We start from the raw sequence: 16,125 nt of genomic DNA, 5'->3' as shown, positions 1-16,125 counted from the left end.
TTCCACACCGAAAAACTTAAAACGGGACGATTCCCATCCTGGAAATAACACAATTCGCCTCATAGCCCCTGCCAGGGTGAGCCGAGAGTCGTGTACTTGAAGCTTTGTGATAGCTGATGGGCCACCCCTCTCCGAGGCAACTTTACTGTTGATAACAACTTGCAACTTCATAATGACTCCTCCATCTCATGTACCAATCCACGCTTTCGGTCATTTGGCCAGCGGAAAATCAAAAGAAAGTCATTGGCTTGGAGGAGTTCAAATCCCAAGTCTGCCACAATGACCTAGTAGCTACTACTAGCAACTATCGCTCCAATCTCAATAATTAATATAACTACTGGATCTCTGCAAACCGATTTGGAAGTTACTGACAGTTTTCAAATCTGGGAAGTTGAATATGAAGCCCTGGAGCAGGCATACGTGTCCACCGGTCGTTCTATGTCAATTACCACTGGTCACACATGTTAGATATCTTACTTACAAGGTTCTTTTTCTTTGTATTCTGCTGGTTTCGGTGGATTGACTATCAATTCAATGGCCTCGTCGAAATAAATCGAATGAATAACCCACGAGTACTACTAGGCAACCCAGGTGACACTTGGTATAACTCACTGAAACGACCCAGCTCACCACACCAGCTCTTTCGGCCCAACTGGAAAACAACTGAAAAATCGCTTTTCATCTTGAACCCACCGATAGGCCCGCTAGAGTACCAGTAGTAGTAGCCAGGCAGGATAATAATTGTTTGCTTTCGTGCAACAACTTGAAGGAGCTCATTACAGTACTAGTACACAGTAGCCGCCACCTGCAGCAGAAAGCCCAGCTAAACGACCAACCAGAGCAACAACCCAAGGCTAGAAGAACGGCTGTCCGCCCCGAGAAAATTTCATATTTCGGATTATATATCCTATGTAGCATGAGGCAGGGTTGAAGCAATACATAGACCCAAGCCCAGCCGAGCTAGAAACCAAACTCGCCAATAAGGCACAACTTTGGATGCCCAGTCGTCATTTTTGGAGTGAGATGCATCGTGTGAGACGCGAGCCTTAATCTTCCGAAGGTGTCGCTAAGCAGGGATAATCCAGGCAGGCTGTGTTGCTTCTAGTACTTCAGTGTGCGCGCCTGAGGTCATTCGCGGGGCGGGGGAGGGGCATACCACGACTCCATCCCCTCAGTGCAACATCCAACTACCTTCTCCCCTATACTTAGCGGAAACAATAATTTACATCGAGGCCTATTCGGTTTATCAATTTTAGCATTCGATACTACAATGCCCCGACCGGCGAATCGAGAGGAAGTCCTCGCTCGTCTGCGTAAGACGGTCGCGGACGGTTCCATTATTGTGGGCGCCGGAGCTGGTGAGTGCTGGGATTACGGTGTTGCAGCAATCCATGACTTCCACAGAGAAAGCTGAGTCTACAAGGTATCGGCCTATCAGCCAAGGCGGTCGAGAAAGGCGGCTGTGATCTGATCCTGGTCTACAATTCCGGTCGATTCCGCATGGCTGGTCGCGGCTCGCTGGCCGGATTGATGCCATACTCGGATGCGAACCAGGTCGTCGTGGAGATGGTATAGTTCCAGCTAGACCTTGGAGTCCCCCCAGCCCCCCCAGCCAGCTAACGAGAATGGTTGTCTTTTTTTCAATATAGGCCAGCGAAGTCCTTCCAATCGTGGAAAATACCCCCGTTCTGGCCGGAGTATGCGGTACAGATCCCTTTCGCTCGATGCCAACCTTCTTAACCGAATTGCAACGTCTCGGCTTTGTCGGGGTACAGAATTTTCCAACGGTCGGGTTGATCGATGGGCAGTTCCGCGCCAATCTAGAGGAGACCGGGATGGGGTATGATCGTGAGGTGGAGATGATTGCAATAGCGCACCGACAAGGACTCGTGACAACGCCCTATGTCTTCAGCCCGGAGGATGCTGTGCAGATGACACGAGCGGGCGCGGATGTTGTGGTCGCTCACGCGGGCTTGACGACGGCGGGTTCGATCGGGGCTCGTAGCGGGCGTTCACTGGAGGAGTGTGTGGGATTTGTGCAGGCGATTCGTGATGCAGCGGTGGAAATCAACCCGGAGGTACTGGTGCTTTGCCATGGAGGGCCAATCGCACGCCCAGCAGACGCGCAGTATGTACTGTCAAGGACTCAGGGGGTGCATGGGTTCTTTGGGGCAAGCAGTATGGAGCGGTTGCCGGTGGAGGTTGCGATCCAGGAGAATGCGGAGGAATTTAAGCGGTTGAAGGTTAATTAGCCGAGTGGGAGAGTAGTGAGAGTAACGGGAGATGGTAAAGAGAAAGAGAAGGAAGATGAAGATGGAGAAGGGAGTGTAGTTCAACAGACCACATGACCACAATCTCAACCTCATCTTATCATGAACTCAACTACCGTCTCAACATACACTCGCATCAGGTCCCTCTTCTATATTTTTACCTATAGTCATCTCATCACTGCATATCCATTGAACCCCGATGATCTTATTGACCCACCTTCCCCAACTTGCCCCCTTCGGGCAATTCACTCCCGCCGTGGAGAAGCCACCAGTCGGCTAAATTGCGAGGCGAATACAAAGCAAAGCATTGCTGTCCTTTTTTATTCTCATTTACGACTCATTTTCTTTTCTCTACTCTCAGTCTATTCAATCTCTTCACTCCTCTCTCCAAAATGTCGCGTGTGTTGGAAGGAAAGCTGGCCATCGTCACTGGCGGATCGCGGGGTACTTCACTTCCTCCATCTTTCTCCCCCGCAAACCCCAATCAGCTCCGCTAACCCATGAATTTCCCCAGGAATCGGCGAGGCTATTGCCCGGAACCTGGCCTCGAAGGGTGCCTCCCTTCTTCTAAACTACACCTCCGACTCATCACGCGCACCCACAGAGAAGATCTGCGCCGAATTAGCCGCTGAGCACAAGGTCCGCTGCGAATTCGTTCAAGCCGACTTAGGCAAGCCCGAAGAAGCCACAGCCGCCATTCTCAACGCTGCGCAACAGCGTTTCGGTTCCTCGGGAAAACTTCAAATCGACATCCTCATCAACAATGCTGGTGTCTCGGCGGATCGCGATTTGAATGATGCCCAGCGCGGCCCTATCACTGCCGACCACTTCAACTGGCACTACACCATCAACGTGCTAGCCCCCTTGCTGCTCACGCAAGCAGTCGCTCCTTTCCTCCCCACTGACCGCTCGGGTCGCATTGTCAATATTTCCAGTGTGTCTGCCTCAATGGGTTTTGTTGGCCAGTCCATGTATGGCGGTACCAAGGCGGCTCTCGAGTCTATGACCCGGACCTGGGCGCGGGAATTAGCCGACCGGGCCACCGTCAACGCGGTGAACCCTGGCCCTGTCATTGGTGATATGTACTTCAAGGCCGGTGAGGCTTTCTGGAATGATATCCAGGGTTATATGGATAATACTCCCATGACCAAGTTGGATGTGAATGATGAGTCGACTATGAGCCGGTTGACCGAGGAGCAGATCCGTTTGATCAAGGAGAAGATGGGCGGTCGTCGACCGGCATTCACTAGTGAGATTGCTGGTGTCGTCTGCATGCTGTGCACTCCTGATGGCGTTTGGAGCACTGGTAGTGTTGTGTGCGCCAATGGTGGTATGAGGATGGGTGTTTAAACATCGGTCAACCTCATTCACAATAATAAAAAAAATTAAATTCATGATCAATTACTTAATTTCATATAACTGCCCACTTAAGGTGAATAAGATGCAACCTCAAGAATTCATCGTCGAACTGGATGGGTCGATGTGATATACTACCACATAGGTAATTTAGGTACCTAGGTAGTAGTAGTACTACTAGTATTTAACAGTTGCACGATTGGGTGAGTAGTAACGACCTAGGTAGTAGTAGTTCCAAGTTACTAGTACTAACGACGCCCGGGCGTGTACATACCTAATTGGGTATTATGGAAAAAAGCCAAACATACTAGTATCCATACTCATAGCAGAAACCTTGGAGCTATATATTCCTTTGAGCTTTGTGGAAGGGGCAATATGGAGATCTCAATGGAAGTATTGGTACTAGTAGCCACTGCCCAGGCGACTGAGCCTCTGAGTGCAGCAGATTTCCAGATTCGTGGGTCTCTACAAAATACTCAAAAGGCGTAAACACAACAATTAGGCAATACTCGAGGTTAAAATTTAGAACAATAAGGGCTACACCTTAATCGCAGCACCATCTTCATACAAAAATGATGGTTTTTTTGCGAGACTTGAAAGAGACACTGACTCTGATAGTAGAGACATGATTTCGTGGTTTAAATTCAGGTACTTTGTGTATCACGGAGAAAAAGATAGCAATCGATGTCATTGAATGTATTCAAGGAGTGTGCGCTTTCAAAAAATAAAATCGAGCTAAATACATCAAGGCTAACCATCTATGTTATGGATAAGCCATCATTATAGAATCTGGACCTTCCTGCAGCCCAATTTATACACGACTCTTCTGCCATCACATTGCGATATCTAAGGCAGAGCAGCGGGAGAATAAGACTGGTCGGGCTTGACAACGTGGCCACCAGCCAGCTGGCTGTCGGTGTAAGCGGGCCAGACAATTTGGCGAGAGTCGTTGTTGACAACGGAGAGAGTGGTGAAGCCGTTGCCCGGGCCAAACTGGCCGCTCCAGCCGGAGGTGATTGTGTAGACACCGCAGCCAGAGGGTCCGCCGTTAGCCTCAGAAGCATCGTTGCCATTAACGACGTAATTGCACCATTTGGTGGCACCGCCGCCAACCTGGACACCGAAGCTCCAGGTGCAGGTGGTGTCGGCGCCGTTGCATTGGCGCTTGAGGTTGCGGATGGTCCACTGGGGGCTGGAGGCCATCATGTTCTTGCTGGTTTCTGCAGGGGCGGCCATGACCGCGGAGGCGGCGGCGAGGGTGGAGAGGAGGACTTGAGTGATCTGCATGATGGCGGTTGTCTTGTGGTTTTGTTGGTTGGTAACGAAGGTGAAGATAAAGATTGATGAGGATGGATTTTATTAAAAGTCGCAGGGCTGGAGGGAGGTATTTATAACATTCGAGTTTCTTCAAAGACAGCCAAGTATATACGAGATGGGTTCTCCGATCGACCATAGCTACTGCCTCTGCTGATCTTCCATCATACTTCCTCGAAATAGAATGGACTAGCCATTAGTGCATGTAACAGCACCGATGAAGAGGTCGGAAATAACCCGCCATGTGCTAGTGATGTCTTAGAAGCGAACCGGTGAGACATCATACTGAGGTAACTATGGAGTAGTAGTCTTTTACGAGAGCTCAAGGTCACTGGGGTGATTCAGGGTCTTTGCACAATGTAAGACATCTTCGAGACCCACCCAATCAGGGCTATTGTGCTGCGGATTGGCACCCCGCATCTCGTGCCAGGATCCTGCAGAAGCCACATGATCCTGCATTATTCGAGCCTGGCGGGTCTTTTTCGGGCAATTCGACTCGATTCCATCAGAATATTTCCCTACTCTATGTGCCGTTGTGCGACTCTCCGCATTTGAATACCAGTAAACAAAGCTACCGACGGATCAAGAACTTGAACACAAGTGAGTTACTCAATATACTCAGTTTATAGAGCCGAATACAGGGCCAAAAGAACCGATGAGATATTTTTATAATCATCTTAAAATTTTCTATTCTACAATATTTCTCACTAGATCGAATCTCACCAGCCCCGGGTGGCGCGAACGGATCGTACAAAATTGCGGTTGGCGATCCGAGGCTTCGCGGCTGCAACCGGGACCCACAGAATATCAGTCAATCCTGTTTTCGGCTCGGTTTGCGTGGGAATGTGTAAACGATTTTTGACGCAGTTGAAAGAGCAGATATGGATATGCCTAATTACCGGGATGACTGGAAGAAACACAGTAGGGGCGATGCCTACCCATCGAAGAACCATCAGCATGATTATGTGCTCAAAATTGGGATTTCGATGAATATGATGGCTGTAAGCTTCGTATTCGGGATTGGATATTATATGCGGGGTGGGCATGAAAGACGAGGGGTTATTCAACTAGCGCGATCCAATGTGGCAAATGTCTATTTTGAATTTGGAGAATACATCCATCCGATGCACAACGTAAGTGTTGTCACTTTACTACAAAGTACTATTGATGCCTTCACTTAGGTAAAAAGCCTCTAGAGCTATTTATTTCGAACCCTGCGAGTAACATCCATGGATCAGGATCAAAGTTTTAATAAACCAAGTGGGCAGAATACTAGGATCCAGATACCTCGACGAACTACCCCGGTACCCTCTTCTTTGAAAGGAAAGTGATCGACGTTTATGCTGGACCCTGCGTGGCAGCCAATTCAGCTCTGCGAATTAATTTATCTCGCAGGTCCCAAAACTTGTCTCGATCCGAAGTCGATATGGCCTTAGAGCTGAAGCTCGCTCGGCTAATGCAAAATAAATTGCATTTTTGTCTCAAGCTTCTTTATGAGTCCAGATCCCCAGAAGCCGAAGTAACAACTTCTTGAATAAACCGTTGTGCTTCTAGAACGACTTGGAGTAAATGGCGGTGAATTACTAAAATACATTGCAAGGTTCAAACACAGGTGGAGTTACATCATGATTTCTAGTGACTAGTATTGCCCCGTGCTTTTAACGCTGCTTCAGCTAGAGTACCTAGGTAGTGATAAACAAATTGCACAAACAAATATCCACATATAAACTGGCCAGATAACTACCTAGGTGCGGAGTACTACGGTTCTTTCTGGCTGAGACATCTCACTGCTCATTTTCGAAAGTTGGACAATATAGCTATCCTTGTGTGCCAGGTGTACTCCCTGTAGGCCTGGATGCGTGGAATCGGTGATAAAAAAAAGGAAAACTAACCAGGATCTCTAGTATGCGTCAGTTTCTTTTGGCTTCAAAGAAAATAGGCGTGATATCATGAAGGAAATGGCTACTACTAGCTAGTATTGAGTAGACAAAAACTTCGTTGAGATTCAAGAACACGTTTGTATTACTAGTAGTATGTTCTTGGCTATAAATTGGGACCTCAGCAAGTATTAAAATTGCCGTGCATGCTCAAAATGCCAAAACAACGATGTCAAAAAAGCAGAATAATTACGAATTTTCAATCGAAATGTAAGACCTTTTTATTTTCATAAATTGCAGTCATAAAAAGGCCCGCCAGTATATTGGATTTCGTAGATATTGGAAGTTGTGATTATTTACCTGGTAGATCTGGTGTCAAAAGCTCCCAGATGAGGTGTGGATAGCAAAGATTACTTGGAAGTAAGTAGCTACCGATCTAGAACTTGTTGGAGGGAGACGTTCAAGTTGGTGGAGAAAGTTCCGACGAATCTGTCGGGCGTGGAGCTGTTATTGGGACCCATAACGCTCTACCAATACCTTAAAGTTTCATTGAATCGATGCATGATGAGCAGCATGATATACGCCTCAAGGAGGGTAATATTTTTAACTGTTATTGCGAGTCCCAGACCTGTTCTTCCCACAAGCTATGTATGTGGGCTATTAGATAAAATCGAATTGGTCAGCATAGTATCAATCCGACCGACTCGAAATATTTTGGCATTGACTTCGTGCTCGGCCGAATTTACCGTAAATGGAAAGGTCGTTCCATCAACGAAGAAGCTTGGCCAATATTATTACAGTATGCAGCGCTCGATTAAGCCGAAACAAATATTCGGCTCTCTATGTAAATGCTGGAATAGAGTAATTGGTCCAAATACGCGCGTTGTAGGCGAATGTAACACCGGATTTTGCATGTCTAGTGGGAGGATCGTCGCGTCTTAGCTACCGAGGAAATGATAGATACACAGTAAAGCCAGGGCGGTTATGCTACCAATCAAGTAGCAAAGATAATCCCTTGGCAGCTTCAAGCTCGGTATGAAACCTGCTAATCTAAAGTTAGATCCGTTTGGTCCCCTGACGCTGCCAAATTGATTTCCTAAGTGCTATCTCGATGTGGACCCTGCAGTTGCACTTTCGGATAGTTACGGAGAATCATGAATGCACTTAATCTCACCATTCTGGTGTTTCCCGGGAGAAGGGTTTGCCGATTTTCCGGTACGTGTATCCCTATAAGATGGGTATTGGGAAGCAATCACCCCATAATCACCACCTAAGTGTCAATTGCCATTTCTTTACAACTGTATAATAATTGACAATGAGCGCCAAGAACTTCGTCGCTTTGAAAGTGGGCGCGTCGAGTCATTCGCTCACTATCAAGAGGTGAAAATCAATCTCAGAGGAGCCATGGTAGCTTAATTCTATGGGTCTTCTGGCACGGCGAACGATACTGATGCCACAGGGTTACTAGGCAAGTACCTGAGGTATCTTTAACTTGAAGGTGGTGACCCTCCTTGAATGGTTAGACATATGGGAGTAGGCATATCGCAAATCACTACCATTTCATAGCATAAAAAAGTAGACGTATCTAGTTCAAAGTGATCCCCACTATAATAGCGACTACTTTCCAAAACCACTGTATATAGATCATTCGAGGAGACCTGGGGAGGGCAAACTGTAGGTTAGACAGCCTGTACTACTAGCAAGATAACCGGCCGCATACTTTCTACAAACGAACACCGGCACTAGTGACCCCCGGGCTTGTGATCAGCATAGTCTTCAATCTTCCAGAAATTGGGGATTCATAGTCGTTCTTCACATTGCGCTAAAATCGTGCCTTAGGAATTTGGCAGCAGAAAATCAAAATGGTATTGAATATGCGATGTCACCCGGCACATCAATCCATCGCCGTCCATAGCAAAGCAGGGGCTCAGAGCCTTGTGGTTCAAACGAGTACTTCCACGGTCCTGGATAAGTCTAACTCCTCGACACTTTCCAAAATTCTGATCACCTTTCAACTCATTCGCATGGTGAGATCTGCTCGAATGTGCAAGAAATAAAATTTCATCTCGAGAGTCACATGTAGGTTTGCATACTTCCGATCGTTTCCGTTTGCCAAATTTAATTGACCAGGTATGCTGGGGCTTTGGGGTAGCGTGATGCCATCCACCACGGGGAAATACGAACTACATATGGGGCATGCTTGCATAAGAATTATCCCTCAGTTATTAGACATCAATATTTGGCTTGTGTTGGCCTCAAGCTTCTGAATAGGCGGTAAAGGGAACGATCGTGGAGGATTCTCAAGACGGATACATAATCGTGCGAGAAAGCGGCCCACAACACATCGGGGGCCATTAGGACGACGTGCAGTGAAAATTGAAGTCCAAAATTATCTTCCAAGTGACTAGGGGAAGTAAGGCAGGTGGTAGACGAGTTATTTTTGTGGGGCAGCTTGTTTGCTTCATAGCCCCATCGCTCTACATGCCAAGAGTCACAGAATGTCTTGCGAAACAATGCAAAAATGCCGCACGGCGATTACCTTATTGCCATTGGCTGGACACCCCGACCGAACAAATAAGTGATTTGATATTATCATCTCATATTAATTAGGCTCGTGGGACAAATCGTATGATCATGAAAAATGGTGGGTATTCTATCATTCTAGACCTTCTGGGAACTGGGTGTGGTTCAGATACCACCACACATTGAAGCATCATCCCTCCCCATAGGGCAACAACCATTCTATTATGATGACAATGTACATATTAAGCACTTGCGTGCACACGTATGCCTGATTGCCTAGCTTTTTTTTTGCCCCTGTGCTACGATGTACAACGTGAAAGGATTCGGCCCCCAAAGCGGGCACTGGCCAGAGTTCATTCGCTGAGTCGATCGGTAGATCGCTTGCCACCTGCAGACCAAGGCTGATTTTCCGAAATTATTTGCGCCCGACTAGACTGACTGTCTACCTCCCAATCCTGTGTGACCAGAATTTGATCTCTCATAGAAAACTGCAACGTGCCATGGCCCCTGTGGCTCGACCTGGCATTTGTTTGCGACCGATTGTACTTGTAATTCGAGCTGTTTGGATCATCCACACCTTCAATTTTGAGTCCATTTGTTCTCATCCATGAGAGGAATGGCTTGAGTTGACCCCAGCATGCTGTCACAATACTCAAACATTGCAAAGTGACTTCCACAATCGTAATATCACACAGGCCGTAAGTGGGATCACTTGACTGGGAACCTTTCTTGATTAGCGCAAGCTGGCCAATTCCAGCCGCAGAGACTCTATAGGTTTTTCGTTAGGTGGAAGATGCAAAAGAACAGAATAAGAACCGGACAGAACTCACAAGAGTCTTGGCATGAATATTCCCGCAAATATCATCCGTCTTTTCAATGAAGTCTGAATGCTAGAAATGAGAATCATAGCCTGAGAAAATATTATGAGATCGGTGACGATATTGGAGCCAGTAACGAAGAAACGCCATGCCATCTGGAAAACATAAAAGGTTCAGTACTATTATTCATCAATGATCAAAGGACAAAGGGTTTACCTCATTGAGGCATTTGCCGTCCCAGAAATCCCACGCTCGTGGTAAGGAACATTGGAAGGCAGTGCCAAATATCGTGACGACCGCCCAGGTGCAAACCATGCCCTCCACAAGACGAGCATACTTCCTATCTTTTGATGTTGGCGTCAAGCTCCGGATGAAAACAGCGAGAGATAACTTCGACAGAGTAAGACTAATGAGGTACAGAAGCGATCCGGCGTAGAGATACTGTAAATATGATGTTAGTAGAGTTTGCGGAGACTGCACTCAAAATATCAACTGCTCACTTTCATGGTTTGATCAAATTCTTGTGAAGAGACATCTTTAAAATGCTTTCCATACCCAGAGTCCACAGCCATAGATATAATCACACTTTGCACGATGCAGAATATCTAGTTGCGAACTGCTAGTTAGAAACCCATTGAACGTTCAAGATCACTGGCAGCACACTAGTAAGGATTGGATTCATACCAAAGAAGCCACAATCAACAAGTCATCTATCGTCAGTTTGTGGAACAAGTTAAACTTCGTTCCCAACCGAGCACTGACGCTCAAGATGACAACAACTAGAAGAACCCATGTCGTGACATTGACAGCGGGGTCTTTGGATTCGGTTTTGAAGCGTGTACCCATCGATGCTAGATGTGTGAAAGTATAAGGAAAACATAAGAAATGAGCAGGAAAGATAGATAGCTGTGATAAAAAGTACCACTAGCGTTAAGCCACCTTATATCACTGTTGATTTTCTGTGGCTGCTGCTGCAGGGGCCAAATGGTTTGAATTCTATTTCACAGGGTGCCCAGGTATACCCGGGATCCATATCTTAGGCTCGAGGGGCGGAATCGTACTCATTACCTAAACTACTAGTATTCTAAAGGCTCCCAGTCGGGGTTTGGCCGAAAAAATATACATCTACCCCTCAAGGATTCCGATGCCGTTTCAAGCTGAGTATCGTCGGCTGTTGCGACCCCTATAACAACCTGGCAAGTTCCACTGTTCCCGCTCATCCTCGAGCCAAGAACTTGAAGCACTGCTTGATGAGACTATGGTTTTTTCAGAACCTTGTAACCCCCATGCACGAATCCTTCGAGGTATTACGCAACTTTGGCCTAGCAGACCTCACCTGGCTTCATTTATTGTGGAGTAGAAATCAGACCGAAGGATTCGCCCCAGTTCGGGTCGGTGCAACATCGGCTTAGAGCTTAGTTCAATCGCCCTCGGGGCCCCTCAATGACCTATAAGCAATGGGCTGTAATATACATGCGCATCTTATCGGTTCCACAATCGATGTGAATCAAGTATGTAATTGGCCCTGGTGGGATTTCTTCGCAATCTTCTGCGTGGGATCGACACTGTAATCGCGCGTTGTGGGCCCCTAAATCCTTGAGGCGTCGGGCCAGCCATCGTTACAGATTACAAGTGTTCAACTCACGCAGGGCCAAATGCATTAGTGTCATTTGTCGGCTGTTTACAATCCTCGCAATGAAACAAGAATACTGAGAATTGCTCCGCTTTTTTCGGGCATTCCATTCCAGTTTGCCTCGCAGGTGTTTCTCTTTTTAACCCGCCATCCCTCCCGGCGTCGCTCCTTTCCTCCCTTGGCTCACCCCACGTCACCTCCTCATCAACAAAAATGGTGACATACGAGCTGAAAAACCAGGCCTCAATCACAGCCCGTGGCGGGGAACAGGAGTATTCTATCCAGGACAGAGATAATCTTCAACTACAACGGTTGGGGAAGAAACCTGTTCTCAAGGTACGCGATCGCGTCGAGACGCCGCAGCTGACCTGATAATTAAACATTCTTCGCAGCGAAACTTCGGGATTCTCTCAATTCTTGGCTTTAGTTGTACCATTTTAGGTACTTGGGAAGGTCTTCTAGGGTATGTCCGTTTCAGCAGTCTTATGGGTATACATCTAACGCATCGCTAGTACATTCGTCAATCCTTTGCAAAAGTTAGTTCCATCTCCCGTTTTTTTCGACATGTCTAATAGATGAAAGTGGTGGATCCGGAGGTGCTGTTTATGCATATATCTTTGCTTGGGTCGGCACTGCCTGCACCTTTGTTGTCTTGGGTGAAATGGGATCTATGTAGGTTGCGGAACCGATGGATAGTTATGGATGTCGGGCTTGGACTAACATACAAGCAGGGCACCTACATCGGGAGGCCAGTACCACTGGTGCTCTATGCTTGCTCCGATAAAGCAACAAAAATTTCTCAGCTATATAACCGGTATGTAATGGCCGCCTTCGATATCTGGATAGGCTAGTCAAGCTGAAATTTTGCTATCGACAGGTTGGATGGCTGTGATGGGTTGGCAGACTGCCTTCGCATCAGCTTCATATTTATGTGGAACCGAGATCCAGGGAACAGCAATTCTGGCCCACAAGCTTTACGAACCTGAGGCGTGGCACGGAACCCTTATTGTCTGGGCGGCACTCGTCGCTGCACTTCTTGCCAACTTAGTCGGCGGAAAATTCCTGCCCCGACTCGAAGCTATTATCCTGGTAGTCCATATTATCGGATTTTTTGGCATTCTCATTCCTCTGGTCTACATGTCTGAGCATAAGAGCAACGATGAGGTATTTCTACAATTTCTCAACAGCGGAGAATTTCCAACGCAAGGAATATCTTGGTTCGTTGGCATGACTAGCTGTGCATTTGCATTCGCAGGAGGCGATGCTGCCGTTCACGTATGTTTTTCCCTTCTCAATACTGGTGTCGGCAGAGTTAATTGTTGTGAACAGATGGCCGAAGAAGTTAATAATGCCTCCCGTGTGATTCCTCGTGCTCTGATGATGAGTGTCGGTATCAATGGCTGTTTGGGGTTCGGCATGTTGCTTGCGATGCTCTTCTGTCTGGGAGATATGGATGATGCTCTGAATACCACTACTGGATACCCATTTATCGAAGTCTTCTACCAGGGTACAGGGTCCATGGCCGGCTCTTTGACGATGTGCTCAATTATCCTCATCATTGCCGTCTGTTCGGTTGTAGGTCTCCTGGCAGCCACCTCTCGTCAATTTTGGTCGTTCGCGAGAGACAGAGGAGTACCAGGCTGGCGCTTTTGGAGTCAGGTAAATAATCCAAGTTTTGTTTTTGTCTGCAGATATCTGACAATTATATCCCCAGGTCTCGCCTACCAATAGATTACCCATGTGGTCAGTTCTTCTTACAACACTCATCAGTTTACTGCTCGCTCTTATCAATATCGGTTCATCGGTCGCTTTGAATGATGTTCTATCAATGGCGGTTTCCGGTCTATACTCTTCCTACCTGATCGTGTCAGTGCTACTGCTATTCCGCCGCATCAAAGGCGACATTTCTCGGTACAATGACAATGACGATGATGTTGTGAATCTCCCCGGAAAAAAGCTGGTCTGGGGCCCATTCCACGTACCGGGTATCTGGGGTATCTTGATAAACGGATTCGCCGTTATTTATATCATTATTGTGATATTTTGGAGTTTTTGGCCTACCGCCATGAACCCTAGTGTGACGGATATGAACTACAGTGTCGTTGGTTGGGGAGGTGTCATATTCCTTGCCACACTGTACTATGTCATCAGAGCCAGGCACGTCTATACTGGACCCGTGGTGGAGATCTCCATGTGAGATATTATGAAACGATTATAGATCATTTGTACTTGTTCGGCTAGGCCGACAACGAAATAATATTTCTCTTCAAGCTAGCTTGCGTAGCTGTTATTGATACTAGAATGCTAGTAGACATATCGAAATTTATCGTTCTTCAAATCAGTAATGTCCGACAATTGTTCTGGCGTGGTGCCAAACTGCTTTCCAGGAGAGCTGTCTGACGCAGAGGCCGAGTCCCTTCTATCCCTCTGCGTGTTTTCCCAACGAAGGTAATACATGAGGGCTCCACTGTCGACGACATTGATCGAAAGACAGATAATTATAGCTAAGAATCCACTCTGTAAACTCGTTAGATAAGCTTGAAATTTAATAATCTCTTCCTTTTTTATAGCTTACCTGATACCTGGGGGCCTCATTCTCAAAAAATAGCTGTGGGCCAATTATGTTGCCGACGCAGTACAGAATGAAGAAGACCGCACCGACAGTAGCCTTCTTGGTAAAGCCACCAACATTGGAGCTTATGATTGTCATCGAAATTGGCATGGCGGTCGAGTAAATCCCCATAAGGATCAGGCCAGCATAACGAGCCCCGACAGATTTGCAAACATAGACAAGTACGCTTCCAATAATACTACAGCATAGTTAGCCAACACCCGAACACAATACTGGAAATTTTGCCTCACCTAATTATGTTCATTCCAATCATTACAAGGCATCTGCTGTTCTTCAATTTGGAAGAAACAATACCACTTATCTGGTCAGAACACTCGACCCGAGGAAATTTTTAATTTCACTTACCCGCTCAACACAAAAAGGAAGACGATGAAACCGCCTGGCAAGCCCAGTAGCAAGGTATGGCGAGTATCGAAGCCAAATCCCTTTAGAACAAGTCCATTGAACTTTTCAAATTAGCTTGATTCTGAAAATGGGGCGGTAAGCTTACGGTGGTATATCCCCCATTCGGGATGTTAGCCGTCAGGACCATGATCGCCAGGAGCAAGGTTTTTGGATCCTGAAAAACCTCCACAATTTGACTTTTGTCGATATGTGTGTTTTTGAAGCCAGTATTATTGGCCTTTAGTCTCTCGGTCGCAATCATTCTCTCTTCCTCCGTAAGGAACGGGGCATCGGTCGGGGAGTTTGGCAAGCGGAAGAGCATGAGAACCCCCCCAAATAAAAGTGAGAACCGCAAATATGATAAAAAGCCACTATATCATCGTAAGTTATCTTTGTACGGTAAGGTTTTGTTTTTTCTTTCGACTCTCACCTGCCATGCACCAAGTTTACTCTTGATCTCGAGAATACCCACGGCAATCGAGTTTCCAATGAGGAGAGACAAAGAATTTCCACAGAACCAAATACCTGCGCGGAGTGGCTGTTCAGACGTGCGATACCAAAGAGATGTCATCAAAGTAAACCCTGGAGACAAACTAGCCTCTGTGCATCCCAGGAAGAACCGAACTATCATCAATGTGGTAAAGTTGGTGGTAGCTGCATGGCATGCCAATACAATCGCCCACAGAATACTTGAGGCATGTTAGATTGAGGTTCTAGAATCGAAGAAAAGAACTCACAAATTGACCGCGAGGTATTTTCCCAGTGGGAATTTAACCATTAGCAGTGACGCGGGGTAACTATTTGGCATTAGTGTGAACATCGAAACTTTTTCACGCGATTCCTCGCAGCGGGATAATCCTACGAGAAAAACAGATATCCAAAATAGAAGATTCCAGACGCCCAACTGTATTGATGTCCTGTTAGATGGAGATCTTGAAGTAGACCCATCAAGGCAGAATAGTTGAGAGTTTGTTTATCTAGAAATGCCATCATGTAGGCCACGACCATGATAGGCAAAATTCTATGGAAATATCAATTAGCCAATTCAGAAATTCCAAAGATAGTTCAAGGATTCACTTACGTTCGATCGATTTTTCGAACGAGTTTTTTCTCTGCAATAGGTGAAAACTCGAATGACGACTGAAACTGTTCAACAGCCCCATTGTCAGAACTTCGGCTGTCCACATCTGCATCATTATGTCCGATGGGTTTCTTTTCAATTTGGTCATCCATGATCGGCCAAAAAAGAAGAAAATGGTACTTGTAAAAGTCCTGAGAACACTTTCCAAGTTTGAAGCACCGTGATCAAGGTCAAGGT

The 16,125-nt window shown here is 46.5% G+C and overlaps 6 protein-coding genes across 6 annotated transcripts; 3 read left to right on the top strand and 3 right to left on the bottom strand.

The window, feature by feature from the left end:
* Positions 1–1,270: 1,270 nt before the first annotated feature.
* N7533_010926 (TIM-barrel enzyme family protein) lies at positions 1,271–2,252 on the top strand (the record flags this gene model as incomplete). The annotated part of the gene is made up of 3 exons (XM_057107576.1): positions 1,271–1,358; positions 1,424–1,569; positions 1,650–2,252. The coding sequence occupies 3 exons, from the start codon at positions 1,271–1,273 to the stop codon at positions 2,250–2,252; spliced, it is 837 nt and encodes a 278-aa protein (XP_056954954.1).
* Positions 2,253–2,662: 410 nt separating this feature from the next.
* N7533_010925 (SDR family NAD(P)-dependent oxidoreductase) lies at positions 2,663–3,620 on the top strand (the record flags this gene model as incomplete). Its single annotated transcript, XM_057107575.1, has 2 exons — positions 2,663–2,714; positions 2,785–3,620. 2 exons carry the CDS (start codon positions 2,663–2,665, stop codon positions 3,618–3,620), a joined length of 888 nt encoding a protein of 295 aa, XP_056954953.1.
* An 852-nt stretch (positions 3,621–4,472) lies between these two features.
* N7533_010924 (uncharacterized protein) lies at positions 4,473–4,913 on the bottom strand (the record flags this gene model as incomplete). Its single annotated transcript, XM_057107574.1, has 1 exon — positions 4,473–4,913. The coding sequence occupies one exon, from the start codon at positions 4,911–4,913 to the stop codon at positions 4,473–4,475; it is 441 nt and encodes a 146-aa protein (XP_056954952.1).
* Positions 4,914–9,693: 4,780 nt separating this feature from the next.
* N7533_010923 (uncharacterized protein) lies at positions 9,694–11,004 on the bottom strand (the record flags this gene model as incomplete). Its single annotated transcript, XM_057107573.1, has 5 exons — positions 9,694–10,108; positions 10,171–10,313; positions 10,375–10,599; positions 10,659–10,763; positions 10,843–11,004. 5 exons carry the CDS (start codon positions 11,002–11,004, stop codon positions 9,694–9,696), a joined length of 1,050 nt encoding a protein of 349 aa, XP_056954951.1.
* Positions 11,005–12,004: 1,000 nt separating this feature from the next.
* On the top strand, positions 12,005–13,988 carry N7533_010922 (uncharacterized protein; the record flags this gene model as incomplete). The annotated part of the gene is made up of 7 exons (XM_057107572.1): positions 12,005–12,127; positions 12,184–12,258; positions 12,333–12,463; positions 12,523–12,605; positions 12,669–13,066; positions 13,121–13,450; positions 13,506–13,988. The coding sequence occupies 7 exons, from the start codon at positions 12,005–12,007 to the stop codon at positions 13,986–13,988; spliced, it is 1,623 nt and encodes a 540-aa protein (XP_056954950.1).
* A 107-nt stretch (positions 13,989–14,095) lies between these two features.
* On the bottom strand, positions 14,096–15,129 carry N7533_010921 (uncharacterized protein; the record flags this gene model as incomplete). Its single annotated transcript, XM_057107571.1, has 4 exons — positions 14,096–14,308; positions 14,367–14,601; positions 14,769–14,869; positions 14,914–15,129. The coding sequence occupies 4 exons, from the start codon at positions 15,127–15,129 to the stop codon at positions 14,096–14,098; spliced, it is 765 nt and encodes a 254-aa protein (XP_056954949.1).
* Between the last annotated feature and the right edge of the window lie 996 nt (positions 15,130–16,125).

Source organism: Penicillium manginii (genome assembly GCF_028828005.1).
Source record: "Penicillium manginii strain IBT 31320 chromosome Unknown utg000008l:1.0-3226943.0:1.0-3228205.0, whole genome shotgun sequence".
In the NCBI taxonomy this organism is placed as follows: Eukaryota; Fungi; Ascomycota; class Eurotiomycetes; order Eurotiales; family Aspergillaceae; genus Penicillium; species Penicillium manginii.
Note: the sequence above shows the minus strand (reverse complement) of the source record. Positions and strands in the feature narration are given on the sequence as shown.